This window comes from Choloepus didactylus, chromosome 14 (genome assembly GCF_015220235.1).
Source record: "Choloepus didactylus isolate mChoDid1 chromosome 14, mChoDid1.pri, whole genome shotgun sequence".
In the NCBI taxonomy this organism is placed as follows: domain Eukaryota; kingdom Metazoa; phylum Chordata; class Mammalia; order Pilosa; family Megalonychidae; genus Choloepus; species Choloepus didactylus.
Window position 1 is genome coordinate 55,094,551 of NC_051320.1, and position 22,122 is coordinate 55,116,672.

The 22,122-nt window shown below is 37.3% G+C and overlaps 1 protein-coding gene across 10 annotated transcripts in view; it reads left to right on the forward strand.

The window, feature by feature from the left end:
• The window catches only part of VPS13B (vacuolar protein sorting 13 homolog B), a 1,017,676-nt gene that overhangs the window by 540,034 nt on the left and 455,520 nt on the right, over positions 1 to 22,122 (forward strand). For 9 of the 10 annotated variants that reach the window (XR_005211694.1, XM_037803400.1, XM_037803396.1 and 6 more), the window contains one exon: positions 2,192 to 2,395. Coding sequence is in view for 9 of the 10 variants with exons in the window: in XM_037803400.1 (XP_037659328.1) it covers positions 2,192 to 2,395 (204 nt within the window). In the remaining variant the exon portion in view is untranslated. Of the gene's footprint in view, positions 1 to 2,191; positions 2,396 to 4,508; positions 4,790 to 22,122 lie in introns of those variants that run through there. The other variant, XM_037803405.1, reaches the window with a different exon arrangement.

Below are 22,122 nucleotides of genomic sequence, written 5' to 3' on the forward strand. Positions count from 1 at the left end.
CAAAAATTTCTTTGTGCCCTTTGTTATCCTCCCTCTCATGCCTCCCCACATGCCCCATTCCCAGGCCAGCACTGATTCTGTCATTATAGATTATTAGTCATTTTCTAGGATTCTGTATAAATGGAATCATATAGTCATACTCTTTCTTTTCTTTTCTTTTCTTTTTTTTTTTTTTCTTTTTGCCTAGCTTCTTTCATTTCTGCATACTTATTTTAAGATTTATCCATGGTGAGGCATGAATCACTTCCCTTGTATGGATATACTCCAACTTGTTCATTCACTTGTTGATGGACATTTGGGTTTCTCCAGTTTGGGGGTATTACAAATAAAGCTTAATATGGACATAGGCTTTCATTTTTCTTGAGGAATTACTTAGGAATGGAATGGTTAGGTCATATGGTAGATATATGTCTAACATTTTCAGAAACTACCAAATTGTTTCCCAAATTTTACATTCCAACCAGCAGTGAATGAGAGTTGCTCCACATCTTCCCAATACTAGGTATGGTCGAGATTCCTAATGTAAGACCTTTTAATAGGTGGGTAAGTGGTAGCTCATTGTAGCTTTAATTGACATAGTCTTTCAGGCCAGATTGAAGGATAAAAGTTAAACATTTATCCTCAAATTTTTTGCCTTTTTTTTTTTTTTAACCTCACAATTTGTAAGTCTGAGCTCTGTGTTAGCAACATTCTTCTTTGAGAATAAAAATATGTTTAAATTTTATGTCATTGTTTGCTTGGTACTTTAAATACACCATGTACTTGGTACATGTAATAGTGATAGTTAAAGACAATTAGAAATAGCCATGAAAAAGGAGCATTTCTATAAGGGCTTAAATCTTATGCCCATAGAAGTATTTAGAAATACCTATTTTCTTTGGTCTGTGCTTTCCTTATTAGTTCTAATTGTTTATGAAAAACAAAATAATCTTTTTTAAAAAAAAAATTGGTTGAGAACAAGAAAATTTTTTTGTCTTTAGAGAAAACTTACTCATGATTACAAAGAACAAGTTAATTTGAATTAAAATTTTCATAAGAAGCTTTGTGTAAGATCTCTGGACGTTAGATTATTTTTTAACCGAAAGAGCTACAACCTGAGATTTGAGACTTCGTCACACAAAAAAACAGGAGAAAACTATACACCCAAGTACTGTTTTATATCAAATAAGGATTGACAACAGTGTTTTTATGCATCTGTTCTGCCCACATAAGAAGCCAGCTTCATCATCTGGATGTGTCCTGGGGCTGAAACGTTTTATAAATATGAGAATTTCTTTCCTTTTTTTTTTATTTTTTAATGGCAAACAGAATATGGTATCCAGCTGTGGATTTGCTTATATATTGTGTTTGCATTTTTTACCCTGGGCTTGTTTTATACAGTATATGGCAATATGTTGTCATACAAATTCCATGATTAATGCTTATTTATGAAATCTTGTGTAAATATCTTAGAACTTAGTCAAACATTGTGCAAGTTAAACAGTTTTTTCTCTGAATATTGGAATGACATATCCCAGAGGAATAGTAGGTTGGATGGTTTATGTTCTTTATCTATAGAAAAGTCTCATATGTTACATTTTCCTTTCATAGCCTATGTTATATCATTCTTTTTCAATTTACTTTGCTGGGCAAGAAATCCAAATTCAGATTTATTCATCAGAAAACTAGAGACCATTTAGGTATGGAAGTCATTCAGAAATAAGAATGATAATTATTTCTTATTTCACTAAACAATTATATTTACTGTGATGGATTTGACTCTAATTCTGATCCTGAGGTATAAGACATGTTTTTTTGTGTTCGTTCTTTTATTCATATGTTAAAGTGAATCTATTCCATAATAACTGTTCTTATATTAGCCTCATTTTCCCACACAAAAAACTAGTGGATAGATTATAAAATATTAGTGTGAGTATGTAGGAAATTTCAAGTCTGAGTATATTCATTACATCTATTTCTACCTCAAGTTATGATAAAACGCTTAATTGTAAGTTTGTGTGAATTCTTGTTCTCTTCTCGTGAGAATGATGTCCATAAAATATCATCAGTGATGATGCATTGGTAAATTCTTGTTTCCCCAGACTTGTTTTAAATTTTTTCATATTTAATATTTTTGTGAATTTTAGCTAGTAGTTGAGAGATTTGATTTCCATGTTTTTTTTTGTTTGTTTTTTTTTTTAATTCTGTTCAGGTCCAGCTCTTATATGAGCTAACTGATATTATGAATAAGGTCTGGAATAAGATTCAGAAGCGAGGCAATTTCAGCCTATCTTCACCCTGTCCAGAGACTGCAGTAGGGCCTGTCCCCAGCTCTCCAGTCAGAAGTAGTGTGGGCACAGCTCCTCCAGATACCAGCACTTGTAGCCCATCTGCTGACATTGGAACTACTACTGAGGTAAGTATTTTTTAAAAATTCTGTTATCCAGTGGAGGGTGATATATAATACAGAGAGTTTAATGTCATGATTGAGAATGAAGATGACCTCATCTCTGTGGAAGTTGACAAGTTCAAAGGCTCATGAGGAGCTGTGGTGGCAGTGGCTGTGTGTTACTGTTCTTTTTAGGTTCTAGTATTTTTATCATTTTCTGTTGATATGGAATAATAGAACAGTGGGGGCTCTGTGCAATGGTAAAAACTGAGACCTGTTAAAGGTATATTTCCTCAGAAGTATGGAAACATATAAGCTGAGTGAAAAAGAGGGCCATGCTCCCCGTTTCCTTAACTTGTCTACCTCCACCCCTGTTTTGAATGAAAGTGTTACGTTCTAGATTAGTGATTCCTAACCCTGTTAAAGCCAATGCCTAGTCCATTTGACTCCCAATCACAAAAACCTTTCTTTTTTTCTTTCATACCCTAATTTCACCCAGCATGCCAGTGCCCTTTTATATAAAATATATTTTATGATATTCCCTTAACTACCCCAGAAAGAAAATAAAAAAATAATATAACCTACATATACATATAATTTCAAAATATATAATATCTTAAATATATCATAAAGGATAAATAAAAACAATTAAGGTATATAATGTATTTCAATATGTAAATGGCTACATTAGAAGATATAATGAAGTAGTGAGATGTATACAGTAGCTGTGACTATGGTGACTATTGAGCTATAGCTATGTGAGAGCTACAGATAGACTTGTACAGATCTATACTAAATGCTACAAGCAGCATTGCTGTTGGGGCTATGATTTTCTGAAATAGTGAAAAACTCTTGGTAAAGTTTCAAACAAAACATAATTTAATCTTTCTTTCATTTCAGTGGTTTCATTCCTGGAACTGTCTGTGTGTAATTACAACTATGCAAAAATGCAAAAATAATTTTCATTTATATGTAAAACAGAATTAGATTTTATGCCCAGATACTTATAAACAGGATTTTCACCTACATGAATGACATACCTCATTTTGCAGGACTCTCCTATTCATCATCACAGGACCTCTTGAATCTCTAATCCTAAGCAATAAATGCAAGTAGTGACACTCAATCATTGAATCAAACAAAACACCTTCATACATTTCTAAAACATCCCCTAGACTGCTGAACTTCCCACACTGAAAACAACTATTTTATAGTAAATGGAGGTAGAAGATATGTTTTATTTCGGCATGGGTGAAAACACTATTTCCTATGGAAAAAAAGCTATTGGCAAAATACAGACTGGGAAAGGTAATCAAGTAAATGGGATGTTAATTTCTTTTGTCTTATGACTCAGTAAGGGCAAACAAACTTAGTTGAAAGAGCAAACTTCACCTGCTGTGAAGCTTTTACACTTGTTGAAGCAGAGCTGTTTGACTCCCTTTATAAGCAACTTCCCCATCTTGTTCATTCCAAACCTTAAGTAACACAAGGGCCTAAGTGATAGGGTTTATTTATCTTTTTTCCAAATGAGGAAGAGGTAGAGAATCTAGAAATGAACTCTCTTGAAGTCAATGGGGTATATCCCTTCCGGGGTAACAGCAGCGATTTCTTAGCATAGAAAACCTCTGAGAAGTCCTATAGTAAAGAAAACTACACTCAGTGCAGCAGCTCCCAAATTTAGTTGACCCAAGAACTCTTTTTTCACAGCCATCTGTTAATGTTGCACAGATTATAACATTGTAAAATAATGTTTTAATCAAAACTTAAGGTGATAATTTGCTAGACAAGTAGTGCAAGTGAAATTGATTAAAGAAGGGTAATTCTTAGAGACATTTCAGTGGCAGAAAGGAGACTGTTCCTTGAAACAATTGCTTGCTGAGCACTTTGCTGACATGAACATGACTTCCTATTTTGGAAGCATTCTTTTGAGAGAGAAACATTTACCTAACATTACAAATCCAGGAAAGACAGGGCTCACACGGAATGGTCACACATGTTGTCACACACCTAGGGACTGCTATTCACATACAACCTACACAAAGGATATAGTGGCCCTGGAGTGAGATGTAATCAAGAGGAACATATTCTGCAATTATAGAGGGAGGATTAACTAATTCCTTCTCTGTGTATTCCAACCCAGCTCAGCCCCAAGACCGAAGAACACGCCAGGCAGAGTTAGACATGAATTTAATGGGACTTACGAACAGGACAGATGGTTCCACGGTGGCAGCTGGCCAGGAAAGATGGAAGTATTGCTCCACAAAGAGGGGGTGGGTGCCGGAGGATGGTTTATAAGGGTTAGGATAAAGACATTTCCATAAGGTGTGAAAACAGTTTCCGCAGGGTCTTGTGACACAGGGATGTGGAGATCTGTTATCAACAGTGATCAGCGAAGGGAAGTTTTAATGCTTTATTTAAGATATCATTTTTATATCCCCCCACCCCCAGCCCCGGGAGGTCTGATGACCTTTAACTTCTGTCCAGGTCAGGTAGGCAGCTACATGAAATAACTCACTTTCACTGTGGAGAGGAGGGGGCCTGGGCCCTGGTTCCCCACAATGGCTGTGACTGTTTTATAGCAAAAGTAACATTTGAGATAGATCTTAAAAAATGAATAAAATATAGATAACAGTTTTTAGGGGGTGTTTAAATAAATATATAGACTAGAAGAATACTGTCTTCTTTAGCCAAAGTAAAGAAGTTAAGAAAGGGAGAAATTCAGAAAAGGAGGGATTTTGCTGAATTACAAAGAAATTAATACTGATTTTCATGTTTATTCCTTACATGACTGCAATTAATTTGAGAATAGAATATAGAGGATTTTTTTTGATAGGGTTTTAAAGATAAATAATGAAAATGCTGAGAGTACCTTTGTTAATGTTGTGTTACCTATGGATTTAATTTAATCTATGTGACAGCATCTTAATGCAACAGATTCATAAACTGATATTCAAGGATGACATGTAAAGCAGCTCACAAAAGATACCACATTCTTGTTACCTAGCAGATAGTAGGTGGGGAATGGCAACTATTTTTAAAATGTACCTATTTCTTTTAATTACATGGTATGGTATATAAAGGAGGTAAATAATTACTAGTAATTCAATATGGATTTGAAACCCACCACCACTTGGGAAGCTTGTTCCCTGAGAAGTATCTTAAAATAGTATAACTGGTTTGTTTTCCATAAAGGGCAGGAAGATTTTTGTGAAATTGCTTATGATCTGATGATCAGTGTTATTGCTGACAGGGCGACGCAGGAATGAGACACAGACACAAAGCTAAGTATCCAGGGAGCAGGGGGCCCACTTGCCTCTTGGGCTAAGTGGACGATAATGCCGAGTTGCTCCAGCTATTTATTAGAGCAGATCACGTGCATATGCTAGAGATCCTCGGGCTCGGGAGAGCCCACCAGATACCTATGTTTACATCAGGTGCATTTACATCAGGTGTTTACAGAAGCGTCGTCATCATAGTCACAAGACTTACATCAGGTGTATAGCGTCATCATAGTCACAAGACTTACATCAGGTGTATATCATCATCATAGTCACAAGACTTATAACAGGTGTATACAATCTAGGTTTGAGACAATGGTCACAAGACACACATCTTTACAGGGCGGGCCTGCATGACATTCTATGCAGGCCTGCGGCTCAGCGTTCTAAGCCACCACCCTAGATATGCCTCAGGCAACATGAAAGACTCAGTTTCCCACACAGTGTTAAGCGTTTCATCTAACTTTACCTTGCAATTTAGAAGGGGGTGTCAGCCTGTGTATAGTATATTGTGTGTATAATTTCTCCTCTTGCTCTCAAGAAAATATTTTCATGGAAATCAAGATTATATATGCATTAGAGTCTAAATTTACTTCTTTTACAATTAGTCAATAAATGATGACATCAGAAAATATAGTCATTGTTTTCCCCTATGAACAAATGCTTCATTTATGACTCAATCTGTGGTTAATTCATCCAGAATTCAAAATTTGTGCCTAAGCTTTCATTTATCATTTCCTTTTGTTTATAGTTCTGCTAGAACTGTGCATAACGACCTTCATAATTTTCATTCCTTTTATTTTGGGTTCTAAAATGGTAGGTTATTTTACTTTGGTCCTTTGAAATCTCATTTTACAAATATTTTGTAATTTTGATGAATTTGCGTATATATTTAAATGTGCTACCTGCTGAATGGAAATAAAGCGTTACTCTTCCACTGGAGAAGCTATTGAATGAATGGGACTAGGGTAGGGAGGACTGCTACAAAGGGGAGTGTACATAAGTATATTTTGTTTTAATCCATTCAAAAGATTTTAATTTGGACGTGGCACTACTGGAAAACTCTAGCAACTCTTTGCCCCTCTTGGTAATTATTGTTCCAATAGTAGTTTTTTTTTAAATTGCGATTGTTCACATACTATACAATTATCCAGAGATCCAGTGTACAATCAGTTGCTCCCGGTACCATCATACAGCTGTGCATCCATCACCACAAACATTTTCAATGCTCTAGAAAAGAAAAAAGACGAAAAAAGGGAACTCAAATCCTTCCATATCCCTAACCACCACCCTCCTCTGTTGTTGACTGATAGTATTGGTATAGCACATCTGTTACTGTTGAAGAAAGAATGTTAAAATACTACTAACTGTAGTATATAGTTTGCAATGGGTGTATTTTTTCCCTGTATGCCCCCTCTATTATTAAATTCTAGTTATAGTGTCATACATTTGTTCTGGTTCATGAAAGAGATTTCTGATATTTGCACAGTTAATCATGGACATTGCTCACCACAAGGTTCACTCTTTTATACATTCCCATCTTTTAACCCCCAGCTTTCCTTCTGGTGACATACATGACCCTGAGCTTACCCTTTCTTCCCCATTCATGCACTATTCAGCACTGTTAGTTATTCTCAAAATGTGCTACTGTCACCTCTTTTCATTTCCAGACATTCAAGTTCAACCTAGTTGCACATTCTGCTCATAATAAGCAACCGCTCCCCATTCTTTAGCCTCATTCTATATCCTAATAACTTGTATTTCATGTCTATGAGTTTACATATTATAATTAGTTCATATCAGTGAGACCCTGCAATATTTGTCCTTATGTGTCTGACTTATTTCACTCAATATAGTGTTCTCAGGGTTTCTTCATCAACCCATTTTTTTGAGATGGTTTTGTTCACACATCATACATTCTGTCCTAAGTAAACAATTGATGGTTCCCTGTATAGTCACATATTTATGTATTCACTGCCATCACCACTATCTATATAAGGACACCTCCATTTCTTCTACAAAGAAGGAGGAAGAGTCAAAGAAGGTAGAGAGACAAAAGAAAAAGAAAAGAGAGAGGAAAAAAAAATCATGACAGCTAGTAAGCAACAAAAGGAAAGATAACATTAAACTAAGGTAGCATAAAGAGTCAGACAACATTACCAATGCCAAGAGTCCCATACTCCTCCCTTATGCCCCCCTCTTTTATTCATTTAGCCTTGATTTATTGCTTTTGTTACATTAAAGGAAGCATAATACAATGTTTCTGTTAATTATAGTCTCTGGTTTACATTGTTTGTATTTTTACCCCAATACTTCCCTATATTTAACACCTTGCAAGGTTGATACTCATTTCTTCTCCCTCATGCAAAAACATATTTGTACATTATATCACAATTGTTGAACACTCTAGGCTTCACTGAGTTATACATTCCCAGTCTTTATCTTTCCTCATTCCATCTCGTGTTCCACATGCTCCTAACCTTCCTCTTTCAACCATATTCATAGTTATCTTTGTTCAGTGTACTTACATTGCTGTGCTACCATCTCCCAAAATTGTGTTCCAAACTTCTCACTCCTGTCTTTTCCTTTCTGTCTGTAGTGCTCCCTTTAGTATTTCCTGTAGAGCAGGAGTGCACAAACTCTGTTATTGTCTGTTCATCAGAGAATATTTTAAACTCTCCCTCATGTTTGAAGCATAGTTTTGCCAGCTGTAGGATTCTTGGTTGGCAGTTTTTCTCTTTCAGTATCTTAAATGTATCACACCACTTTCTTCTTGCCTCCATGGTTTCTGCTGAGAAATCCACACATAGTCTTACCAGGCTTCCTTTGTATGTGATAGATCGCTTTTCTCTTGCTGTTTTCAGGATTCTCTCTTTGTCTTTGACATTTGATAATCTGATTATTAAGTGTCTTGGCATAGGCCTATTCGGATCTGTTCTGTTTGGGGTATGCTGCGCTTCTTGGATCTGTAATTATATGTCTTTCATAAGAGATGGGAAATTTTCATTGATTATTTCCTCTATTATTGCTTCTGTCCCTTTTCCCTTCTCTTCTCCTTCCTGGGCACCCATGACACTTACATTCCTGCATTTCATGTTGTCATCCAATTCCTGGAGATGTTGCTCGTATTTTTCCATTCTTTTCTATATCTCTTCTTTGGTGTGTAGGCTTCAGGTGTCTTGTTCTTCAGTTTCCTAAGTGTTTTCTTCTGCCTCTTGAGATCTGCTTTTGTATGTTTCCATTGAGTCTTTTGTCTCTTGTGTTGTGGCTTTCATTCCCATAGATTCTGCCAGTTGTTTTTTCGAACTTTCAATATCTACCTTATGTACACCCAGTATTTTCTTCATAGCCTTTATCTCTTTCACCATATGTTCCCTAAACTTTTCGAATTGATTTATCATTAGTTGTTTAAATTCCTGTATCTTATTGAAGTGCAAGTTTGTTCCTCTGACTGAGCCAAAACTTTGTTTTTCTTAGTGTAGGTTGTAGTTTTCTGTTGTCTAGGCATCTGGTTTCCTTGGTTATCCCAATCAGGTTTTCCCAGACCAGAACTCCTCATGTACCAGAAGGAAGAAATATTCAGTACCTGGTTTCCCTGATGGTGTGTCTTAGAGGATTGACACACCCTGTGCTTTGCTGCCCAGCAGGTGATGCCTGTCAGCCTGTCATTCCCGACTGGTATAAGGAGGTGTGGCCTGTGGCTGTTTTCCCCCAGGCCCTGGGGTCTGGTTCTGAATGGAAGTGGGGTAGTAGAGCTGGGCCCCACCTTCTTCCTCTTAGGGAAGATATGCCCCCTAGGGAGTTTTCATTTGCATATAAATAGGTTCTTTGTCTTTCTCTGACTCTGCTTTCTCCACCCTTGTCTGGGTCTGAGCACTGCGAGCTGAAAATAGCTGATGCTTTCTCCACTGAGCTGCCCAGGTTGAGAGAGAGAAAAAGAGACAGAGAGCCCCCTTTCAGGGTCAGTCCATGGCCCCCAGTTTCACCCTTGGCCAGAGATAGCACTCAGTCCTCTAGGCTCCCCTTCTGAGACAGAGAAGTCCCCTGGCCCTTCAAGGTCAGTCATCACTAAAAGCTGTCTGCTTGTTGGGGGTTTGCATTGATCAGTCCATGTTTACCAATTAAAACCCCAGTTGGAGCTGGGCTGAGGTATCACAGTGACGCTTTGCAGTTCAGACTGCCATGGGGGAGGTGGCTCCCAGCTCAGATCCACAGTTTCTACTCACAGATTTCACACTGCAGTCTCAGGCTTTCTTCCCAATCCAGATTGGTGCACGATGTGTGGACAGTCACGGCAGTTATTCCAGATCATTTACTAGTTGTTCCTGGTTATTTATTGGTTGCTCTGGGGAGAACTAACTAACTTCCACTCCCCTCTATGCTTCCATCTTCTTCCATCCTCTAATATTATTTTGAGCACATAAAGACTTTTTATTAGCAACACCATCATGTAAACAAAAGAAACATTTGTATATGGATTTAACTATATAGTATGTATGTTAAGGTTGGTTGCAGCAGTATGTCTCAACCTTTTTCATATCATTGCATATATAGAAAATGATATTCATATGGCACATACTACTGAAATCAGAAAAAGTTCCTGGTTGCTGGAGGCTCCATTTACTCCAGGCCCTATACAAAGGCTCTAGGACTCTAGGACCAAGGCAATGCATGTCTTGGCATGGTTATGATGTAATTATGACATGTATGATGTCTCATTACTTTACTTAGGAAAATTTGACTTGTACTTTTTTGACAATAAATCTATTATTAATATTTTTATTATTGCCACAGTTGGTGAAGTTAAAATGAAATTGTTACACTAAAATTATGTTATAGAGTTTTTGCCCTTTCTTATGACAACATAGTCATAAGAAATAGTATTATAACAACATAGAGCTACTAAGAGTGTACCATTTGATTAGCTTTCAAGAATCTTCATGCAACCAGGGCAAAGAAGAAAATTAAACAGTTAAATAGAAATGATGGAGGCGGGGCAAGATGGCGGACTGGTGAGCTGTATGTTTTAGTTACTCCTCCAGGAAAGTAGGTAGAAATCCAGGAACTGCGTGAACTGGACACCACAGAGCAATCTGACTTTGGGCATACTTCATACAACATTCATGAAAACGTGGAACTGCTGAGATCAGCGAAATCTGTAAGTTTCTGTGGCCAGGGGACCCGCGCCCCTCCCTGCCAGGCTCAGTCCCATGGGAGGAGGGGCTGTCAGCTCTGGGAAGGAGAAGGGAGTACTGCAGTGGCAGCTCTTATCAGAAACTCATTCTACTGATCAAAACTCCAACCATAGGTAGATTGAGACCAGACACCAGAGAATCTGAGAGCAACCAGCCCAGCAGAGAGGAGACAGGCATAGAAAAAAACAGCACGAAAATCTCCAAAATAAAAGCAGAGGATTTTTGGAGTTCTGGTGAACATAGAAAGGGCAGAGCTCAGGCCCTGAGGCTCATATGCAAATCCCGAAGAAAAGATGATCTCTCTGCCCTGTGGACCTTTTCTTAATGGCCTTAATTGCTTTGTCTCTTAGCATTTCAATAACCCATTAGATCTGTGAGGAGGGCCCTTTTTTTTTTTTTTTAATCCTTTTTTCTTTTTCTAAAACAATTACTCTAAGAAGCCCAATACATAAAGCTTCAAAGACTTGCAATTTGGGCAGGTCAAGACAAGAGTAGAACTAAGAGAGCTCTGAGACAAAAGGCAGTAATCCAGTGGCTGAGAAAATTCACTAAACGCCACAACTTCCAAAGAAAAGGGGGGTGTCCACTCACAGCCATCACCCTGGTGGACAGGAAACACTCCTGCCCATCGCCAGCCCCATAGCCCAGAGCTGCCCCAGACAACCCAGTGTGACGGAAGTGCTTCAAATAACAGGCACACGCCACAAAACTGGGTGTGGACATTAGCCTTCCCTGCAACCTCAGCTGATTGCCCCAGAGTTGGGAAGGTGGAGCAGTGTGAATTAACGAAGCCCCATTCAGCCATCAGTTCAGCAGACTGGGAGCCTCCCTACACAGCCCAGCAGCCCAGAACTGTCCTGGGGGGACGGCACTCACCTGTGACATAGCACAGTCATCCCTCAACAGAGGACCAGGGGGTGCATGGCCTGGAAGAGAGACCCACTTGCAAGTCTCAGGAGCCATACTAAAATACCAAGGACTTGTGGGTCAGTGGCAGAGACAAACTGTGGCAGGACTGAACTGAAGGATTAGACTATTGCAGCAGATTTAAAACTCCAGGATCACCAGGGAGATTTGATTGTTAGAGCCACCCTCCTCCCTGACTGCCCAGAAACACGCCCCATATACAGGACGGGCAATACCAACTACACACACAAGCTTGTTACAGCAATTGGACCCCACAAGACTCACTCCCCCACTCACCACAAAGGCAAAGCAGGGGAGAACTGGCTTGTGGAGAACAGGTGGCTCGTGGACACCACCTGCTGGTTAGTTAGAGAAAGTGTACTCCACGAAGCTGTAGATCTGATAAATTAGAGATAAGGACTTCAATTGGTCTGCAAATCCTAAAAGAACCCTATCAAGTTCAGCAAATGCCAAGAGGCCAAAAACAACAGAAAATTATAAAGCATATGAAAAAACCAGACGATATGGATAACCCAAGCCCAAGCACCCAAATCAAAAGACCAGAAGAGACACAGCACCTAGAGCAGCTACTCAAAGAACTAAAGATGAACAATGAGACCATAGTACGGGATACAAAGGATATCGAGAAGACCCTAGAAGAGCATAAAGAAGACATTGCAAGACTAAATAAAAAAATAGATGATCTTATGGAAATTAAAGAAACTGTTGACCAAATTAAAAAGATTCTGGACACTCATAGTACAAGACTAGAGGAAGTTGAACAATGAATCAGTGACCTGGAAGATGACAGAATGGAAAATGAAAGCATAAAAGAAAGAATGGGGAAAAAAAATTGAAAAAATCGAAACGGACCTCAGGGATATGATAGATAATATAAAACGTCCGAATGTAAGACTCATTGGTGTTCCAGAAGGGGAAGAAAAGGGTAAAAGTCTAGGAAGAGTATTCAAAGAAATTATTGGGGAAAACTTCCCAAATCTTCTAAACAACATAAATACACAAATCATAAATGCCCAGTGAACTCCAAATAGAATAAATCCAAATAAACCCATCCCGAGACATATTCTGATCACACTGTCAAATACGGAAGAGAAGGAGCAAGTTCTGAAAGCAGCAAGAGAAAAGCAATTCACCACATGTAAAGGAAACAGCATAAGACTAAGTAGTGACTACTCAGCAGCCACCATGGAGGCGAGAAGGCAGTGGCATGATATATTTAAAATTCTGGGAGAGAAAAATTTCCAACCAAGAATACTTTATCCAGCAAAGCTCTCCTTCAAATTTGAGGGAGAGTTTAAATTTTTCACAGACAAACAAATGCTGAGAGAATTTGGTAACAAGAGACCTGCCCTACTGGAGATACTAAAGGGAGCCCTACAGACAGAGAAACAAAGAAAGGACAGAGAGACTTGGAGAAAGGTTCAGTGCTAAAGACATTCAGTATGGGTACAATAAAGGATATTAATAGAGAGAAGGGAGAAATATATATGACAAACTTAAACCAAAGGATAAGACGGCTGATTCAAGAAATGCCTTCACGGTTATAACGTTGAATGTAAATGGATTAAACTCCCCAATTAAAAGATATAGATTCGCAGAATGGATCAAAAAAAATGAACCATCAATATGTTGCATACAAGAGACTCATCTTAGACACAGGGACACAAAGAAATTGAAAGTGAAAGGATGGAAAAAAATATTTCATGCAAGCTACAGCCGAAAGAAAGCAGGTGTAGCAATATTAATCTCAGATAAAATAAACTTTAAATGCAGGGATGTTTTGAGAGACAAAGAAGGCCACTACGTACTAATAAAAGGAGCAATTCAACAAGAAGAAATAACAATCATAAATGTCTATGCACCCAATCAAGGTGCCACAAAACACATGAGAGAAACACTGGCAAAACTAAAGGAAGCAATTGATGTTTCCACAATAATTGTGGGAGACTTCAACACATCACTCTCTCCTATAGATAGATCAACCAGACAGAAGACCAATAAGGAAACTGAAAACCTAAACAATCAGATAAATGAATTAGATTTAACAGACATATACAGAACATTACATCCCAAATCACCAGGATACACATACTTCTCTAGTGCTCATGGAACTTTCTCCAGAATAGATCATATGCTGGGACATAAAACAAGCCTCAATAAATTTAAAAAGATTGAAATTATTCAAAGCACATTCTCTGACCACAGTGGAATACAATTAGAAGTCAAAAACCATCAGAGACTTAGAAAATTCACAAATACCTGGAGGTTAAACAACACACTCCTAAACAATCAGTGGGTTAAAGAAGAAATAGCAAGGGAAATTGCTAAATATATAGAGACGAATGAAAATGAGAACACAACATACCAAAACCTATGGGATGCAGCAAAAGCAGTGCTGAGGGGGAAATTTATAGCACTAAACGCATATATTAAAAAGGAAGAAAGAGCCAAAATCAAAGAACTAATGGATCAACTGCAGAAGCTAGAAAATGAACAGCAAACCAATCCCAAACCAAGTAGAAGAAAAGAAATAACAAGGATTAAAGCAGAAATAAATGACATAGAGAACAAAAAAACAATAGAGAGGATAAATATCACCAAAAGTTGGTTCTTTGAGATCAACAAGATTGACAAGCCCCTAGCTAGACTGACAAAATCAAAAAGAGAGAAGACCCATATAAACAAAATAATGAATGAAAAAGGTGACATAACTGCAGATCCTGAAGAAATTAAAAAAATTATAAGAGGATACTATGAACAACTGTATGGCAACAAACTGGATAATGTAGAGGAAATGGAAAATTTCCTAGAAACATGAACAACCTAGACTGACCAGAGAAGAAATAGAAGACCGCAATCAACCCATCACAAGCAAAGAGATCCAATCAGTCATCAAAAATCTTACCACAAATAAATGCCCAGTGCCAGATGGCTTCACAGGGGAATTCTACCAAACTTTCCAGAAAGAACTGACACCAATCTTACTCAAACTCTTTCAAAACATTGAAGAAAATGGAACACTACCTAACTCATTTGATGAAGCTAACATCAATCTAATACCAAAACCAGGCAAAGATGCTACAAAAAAGGAAAACTACCGTCCAATCTCCCTAATGAATATAGATGCAAAAATCCTCAACAAAATACTTGCAAATCGAATCCAAAGACACATTAAAAAAATCATACACCATGACCAAGTGGGGTTCATTCCAGGCATGCAAGGATGTTTCAACATAAGAAAATCAGTCAATGTATTACAACATATTAACAATTCGAAAGGGAAAAATCAAATGATCATCTCAATAGATGCTGAAAAAGCATTTGACAAAATCCAACATCCCTTTTTGATAAAAACACTTCAAAAGGTAGGAATTGAAGGAAACTTCCTCAACATGATAAAGAGCATATATGAAAAACCCACAGTCAGCATAGTACTCAATGGTGAGAGACTGAAAGCCTTCCCTCTAAGATCAGGAACAAGACAAGGATGCCCGCTGTCACCACTGTTATTCAACAGTGTGCTGGAAGTGCTAGCCAGGGCAATCTGGCAAGACAAAGAAATAAAAGGCATCCAAATTGGAAAAGAAGAAGTAAAGCTGTCATTGTTTGCAGATGATATGATCTTATATCTGGAAAACCCTGAGAAATCGACGATACAGCTACTAGAGCTAATAAACAAATTTAGCAAAGTAGCGGGATACAAGATTAATGCACATAAATCAGTAATGTTTCTATATGCTAGAAATGAACAAACTGAAGAGACACTCAAGAAAAAAGATACCATTTTCAATAGCAACTAAAAAAATCAAGTACCTAGGAGTAAACTTAACCAAAGATGTAAAAGACCTATACAAAGAAAACTACGTAACTCTACTAAAAGAAATAGAAGGGGACCTTCACAGATGGAAAAATATTCCATGTTCATGGATAGGAAGGCTAAATGTCATTAAGATGTCAATTCTACCCAAACTCATCTACAGATTCAATGCAATCCCAATCAAAATTCCAACAACCTACTTTGCAGACTTGGAAAAGCTAGTTATCAAATTTATTTGGAAAGGGAAGATGCCTCAAATTGCTAAAGACACTCTAAAAAAGAAAAACGAAGTGGGAGGACTTACACTCCCTGACTTTGAAGCTTATTATAAAGCCACAGTTGCCAAAACAGCATGGTACTGGCACAAAGATAGACATATAGATCAATGGAATCGAATTGAGAATTCAGAGATAGACCCTCAGATCTATGGCCAACTGATCTTTGATAAGGCCCCCAAAGTCAATGAACTGAGTCATAATGGTCTTTTCAACAAATGGAGCTGGGAGAGTTGGCTATCCATATCCAAAAGAATGAAAGAGGACCCCTACCTCACACCCTACACAAAAATTAACTCAAAATGGACCAAAGATCTCAATATAAAAGAAAGTACCATAAAACTCCTAGAAGATAATGTAGGAAAACATCTTCAAGACCTTGTATTAGGTGGCCACTTCTTAGACTTTACACCCAAAGCACAAGCAACAAAAGAAAAAATAAATAAATGGGAACTCCTGAAGCTTAGAAGTTTCTGTACCTCAAAGGAATTTCTCAAAAAGGTAAAGAGGCAGCCAACTCAATGGGAAAAAATTTTTGGAAACCATGTATCTGACAAAAGACTGATATCTTGCATATATAAAGAAATCCTACAACTCAATGACAATAGTACAGACAGCCCAATTATAAAATGGGCAAAAGATATGAAAAGACAGTTCTCTGAAGAGGAAATACAAATGGCCAAGAAACACATGAAAAAATGTTCAGCTTCACTAGCTATTAGAGAGATGCAAATTAAGACCACAATGAGATACCATCTCACACCGATTAGAGTGGCTGCCATTAAAGAAGCAGGAAACTACAAATGCTGGGAGGATGTGGAGAAATTGGAACTCTTATTCATTGTTGGTGGGACTGTATAATGGTTCAGCCACTCTGGAAGTCAGTCTAGAAAACTAGAAATGGAGTTACCATTCGATCCAGCGATTGCACTTCTCGGTATATACCCGGAAGATCGGAAAGCAGTGACACGAACAGATATCTGCACGCCAATGTTCATAGCAGCATTATTCACAATTGCCAAGAGATGGAAACAACCCAAATGTCCTTCAACAGATGAGTGGATAAATAAAATGTGGTATATACACACGATGGAATACTACACGGCAGTAAGAAGGAACGATCTCGTGAAACATATGACAACATGGATGAACCTTAAAGACATAATGTTGAGCGAAATAAGCCAGGCACAAAAAGAGAAATATTATATGCTGCCACTAATGTGAAGTTTGAAAAATGTAAATCAAGTGGTTTATAATGTAGAATGTAGGGGAACTAGCAATAGAGAGCAATTAAAGAAGGGGGAACAATAATCCTAGAAGAACAGATAAGCTATTTAACGTTCTGGGGATGCCCAGGAATGACTTTGGTCTGTTAATTTCTGATGGATATAGTAGGAACAAGTTCACAGAAATGTTGAAATATTAGGTAACTTTCTTGGGGTAAAGTAGGAACAGGTTGGAAGTAAAGCAGTTATCTTAGGTTAGTTGTCTTTTTCTTACTCCCTTGTTATGGTCTCTTTGAAATGTTCTTTTATTGTATTTTTTTTTCATACAGTTGATTTAAGAAAGAAAAAAAAAGTTTAAAAAAAAAAAAAAAGGGAAAAAAAATATGTAGTGCCCCCTTGAGGAGCCTGTGTAGAATGCAGGGGTATTGGCATACCCCACCTCCATGGTTGCTAACATGACCACAGACATAGGGGACTGGTGGTTTAATGGGTTGAGCCCTCTACATATAGGTTTTACCCTTGGGAAGATGGTTGCTGTAAAGGAGAGGCTAGGCCTCCCTATAATTGTGCCTAAGAGCCTCCTCCCGAATGCCTCTTTGTTGCTCAGATGTGGCCCTCTCTCGCTGGCTAAGCCAACTTGAAAGGTGAAATCACTGCCCTCCCCCCTACGTGGGATCAGACACCCAGGGGAGTGAATCTCCCTGGCAACGTGGAATATGACTCCCGGGGAGGAATGTAGACCTGGCATCGTGGGACGGAGAACATCTTCTTGACTAAAAGGGGGATGTGAAAGGAAAAGAAATAAGCTTCAGTGGCAGAGAGATTCCAAAAGGAGCCGAGAGGTCACTCTAGTGGGCACTCTTACGCACAATTTAGACAACCCTTTTTAGGTTCTAATGAATGGGGGTAGCTGGTGGTGGATACCTGAAACTATCAAACTACAACCCAGAACCCATGAATCTCGAAGACAGTTGTATAAAAATGTAGCTTATGAGGGGTGACAATGGGATTGGGAAAGCCATAGGACCACACTCCACTTTGTCTAGTTTATGGATGGATGAGTAGAAAAATAGGGGAAGGAAACAAACAGACAAAGGTACCCAGTGTTCTTTTTTACTTCAATTGCTCTTTTTCACTCTAATTATTATTCTTGTGATTTTTGTGTGTGTGCTAATGAAGGTGTCAGGGATTGATTTAGGTGATGAATGTACAACTATGTAATGGTACTGTAAACAATCGAAAGTACGATTTGTTTTGTACGACTGCGTGGTATGTGAATATATCTCAATAAAATGAAGATAAAAAAATGCAAAACAAAAAAGTAAAAAAGAAATAGAAATGATATAATTATTTCAACCTACTGGGTGTTTTTTCTTTCTTTTTTTTTTTTTACTTTTTACTGTGACAACATACATAGAACACAAAATTTCACTTGTTATTTTTGTGTGTGTGCTAATGAAGGTGTCAGGGATTGATTTAGGTGATGAATGTACAACTATGTAATGGTACTGTGAACAATCGAATGTACGATTTGTTTTGTATGACTGCGTGGTATGTGAATATATCTCAATAAAATGAAGATTAAAAAAAAGTAAAAAAAATAGAAATGATATAATTATTTCAACCTACTGGGTGTTTTTTCTTTTTTTTTTTTTTTACTTTTTACTGTGACAACATACATACAAGGCAAAATTTCAATTTTAACCTATTGTTTAACTTACTGTGCCAGTTTCGATGTATTATGTCTCTCAAAACGCCGTGCTCTTTGATGCAATCTTGTGGGGCAGATGTATTAGTGTTGATTAGGTTGGAGTCCTTTGATTGTTTTCGTGGAAATGTGACTGAAGCAACTGTGGGTGAGACCTTTGATTGGATAGTTTCCCTGGAGCTATTATCCCACCCATTCAGGGTGGGTCTTAATTGAATCACTGGAGTCCTATAAAAGTGTTCACAGATGAAAGGAGATGCTGCAGCCAAGAGAGACACTTTGAAGAATGCACAGGAGCTGAGAGTGGAGCTGGAACACAACCTGGGATCCGAGATGCGCGCCACATGCCTTCCTAGCTAACAGAGGTTTTCCAGATGCCATTGGCCTTCCTTCGGTGAAGGTATACTTGTGTCAATGCCTTCATTTGGACATTTTCATGGCCTTCAGACTGTAAGTTTTTAACCATATAAACCCCCTTTAAAAAGCCAATTCATTTCTGGTATTTTGCATAACGGCAGCATTAGCAGACCAGAACACATATGTACAATTTAGTGATGTTAATAATATTTCCAATATTAGGCTACCAATACACCATCCATTATCAAAACTTTTTCATTACCCAGAATGGAAACTCTGTACCCATCAAGCATTAACTCCCCCTTTCAACCCCTACTCCCATAACCTATAATCTACTCTATATATATGAATTTGTATATTCTAGTTATTTAAAAAAAGTAGAATAATACAATATCTGCCCTTCTGTGATTTGGTTTAACACTCAACATCCATGCTATAGCATGTATCAGAATGCCATTTCTTTTTATGGCTGAATAATTGTCTGTTCTATGTGTATACCAAATTTGTCCATTCATCTGTTAAGAGACACATGGATTGCTTCCACTTTTTGACTATTGTGAATAATGCTGCTATGAACATTGGTGTACAAGTATCTGTTCACATCCATTTTTAATTCTCCTGGGTATATACCTAGAAGTAGAATTGCTGAGCTATATGGTAAATTTATGTTTAACTTTCTGGGAAACTGCAAAACTCGTTTCCACAGTAGCATCACCATTTTACATTCCCACCAGTAATGCACAAGGGTTTCTATTTCTCCACATTCTCACCAACACTTGTTTCTGTCTGTGTTTTGTTTTTATTTTTGTTTTTTTTTAATAATAGCCATCTTAATGGGTATGAAAGGTTGTCGCATTGTGGTTTTCATTTGTATTTCCCTAATCGCCAGCAATGTTGAGCATCTTTTCATATGCTTATTGGCCACTTGTATGTCTTCTTAGAGAAATGTCTATTCAAGTCCTTTGCCTATTTTTAAATTGTGTTGTTTGTCTTTTAGTTGTTGAGTTGTAGGTGTTCTTTATATATATTGAATATTAAATCCTTATCAGATATGTGATTTGCAGCTATTTTCTCCCATTCATAACTTGTATTTTCACTTTCTTGGTAATGTCCTTTGATGCACAGTTTTTTTTCATTTTGATAAAGTCCAAACTGTTTTTTCTCTCATTGCTTGTACTTTATGTGTCATATCTAAAAATCTAAGGCCTAATACAAGGTCCTAAAGATGTTCCCCTATGTTTTCTTCCGAAGTTTTTGTGGTTTAAGATCTTATATGTAGGTCATTGACCCACTGTAAATTATTGTATATAGAGTAAAGCGGGGTCCATTGTTACTCTTTTACATGTGAATATTCAGTTTTCCGCCACCATTTTTTGAAGAAACGATTGTTTCCCCATTGAGTGGACTTGGCACCTTGTCAAAAATTAACTAGTCGTATATGTGTAGGTTTATTTCCAAAGTCACAATTATATTCTGTTGGTCTATATGTCTATACTTATGCCAGTACCATGTTGTCTTGATACTGTAGTTTTTTAGCATGTTTTGAAATCAAGAATTATGAGTCCTCCAACTTTATTCTTTTTCAAGATGGCTTTGGCTATTCAGGGCCATTTGGCATTTCATATGGACTTGGGGATTAACTTTTCCATTTCTGCAAACAATTATAGCTGAAAATTTCATAGGAACTGCATTAAATCTACAAAACACTTTGGATAGTACTGATATCTTAACAATGTTAAGTCTTCCAATCCATGAACACAGGATGTCTTTCCATTTATTAGGTCTTCTTTAATCTTTCAGCAATATTTTGTAGTTTCCATTGTACAAGTCTTTTACATTCTTATTAAATTTAATCTTAGATGTTGTATTCTTTCAGATGCTATTTTAAATGGAATTGTCTTTTTGATTTCCTTTTGAGATTTTTCATTACTGGTGTATAGAAACACAACTGATTTTTGCATGTTGATCTTTTACCCCACAACTTTACTTAATTTTTTTGTTAGCTCGAGTAGCTTTTTTGTTGATTCTTTGGGATTTTCTATATATGGGGTCATGTCTTCTGTGAATAGAGATAGTTTTTCCCCTTCCTTTCCAATATGGATGCCTTTTATTTCTTTTTCATTTCTAATTGCTCTGGCTAGCACTTCTAGTATGATGTTGAATAACAGTGGTGAAAGTGGGTATCCTAATCTTGTTCCTGATCTTAGGTGGAAAACTGTTAACCTTCACTTTGACTATTAGCTGTGGATTTTTCAAATATGCCATTTATCAGATTGAGGGAATTATTTTCTATTCTTAGTTTTCTGAGTGTGTTTTATGAAAAAAAAGTTAGTTTTTGGCAAATGCCTTTTCTACATCAGATGAGATGATCATTTGGGTTTTTTTTCCTTCTTCATTTTATTAATGTGATGTGTTGAAGCCTCCTCCTATTAATGTAGAGCCATCTATTTCTTCCTTCTTCTGTAAATGTTTGCTTCATATCTTTTGGGGCTCTGTTGTCAGGTGCATACATGTTTATAATTTTTATATCTTCTTGTTGAATTGACCCTTATATCAATATATATAGTGTCCTTGTCCCTTGTAACAGTTTTTTTGACTGAAGTCTATTTTATCTGTTACTAGTAAAGCCACACTGTCTCTCTTTTGGTTACTATTTGTATGTAATGTGTGTGTGTGTGTGTTTTTTTTTCCCATCCTTTACCAGAGATCTTTTTTTCTTTGTATGGCCTCAAGGTACTGTCAATTGTCCTTTCCTTTCAACTGTAATAACTCCCTTTAGCATTTCTTGTAAGGCAGGTTTAGTGGTGATGAACTCTCTCAACTTTTGTTATCTGAGAATGTTAATCTGTCCCTCAATTTTGAAGGGCAGTTTTGCTGGATATAGAATTATTGATTGACAGTTGTTTCTTTCAGTACTTTAAATATGTTATCCAAAGTTCTTGCCTCCATAGTTTCTGATGAGAAATCAGCA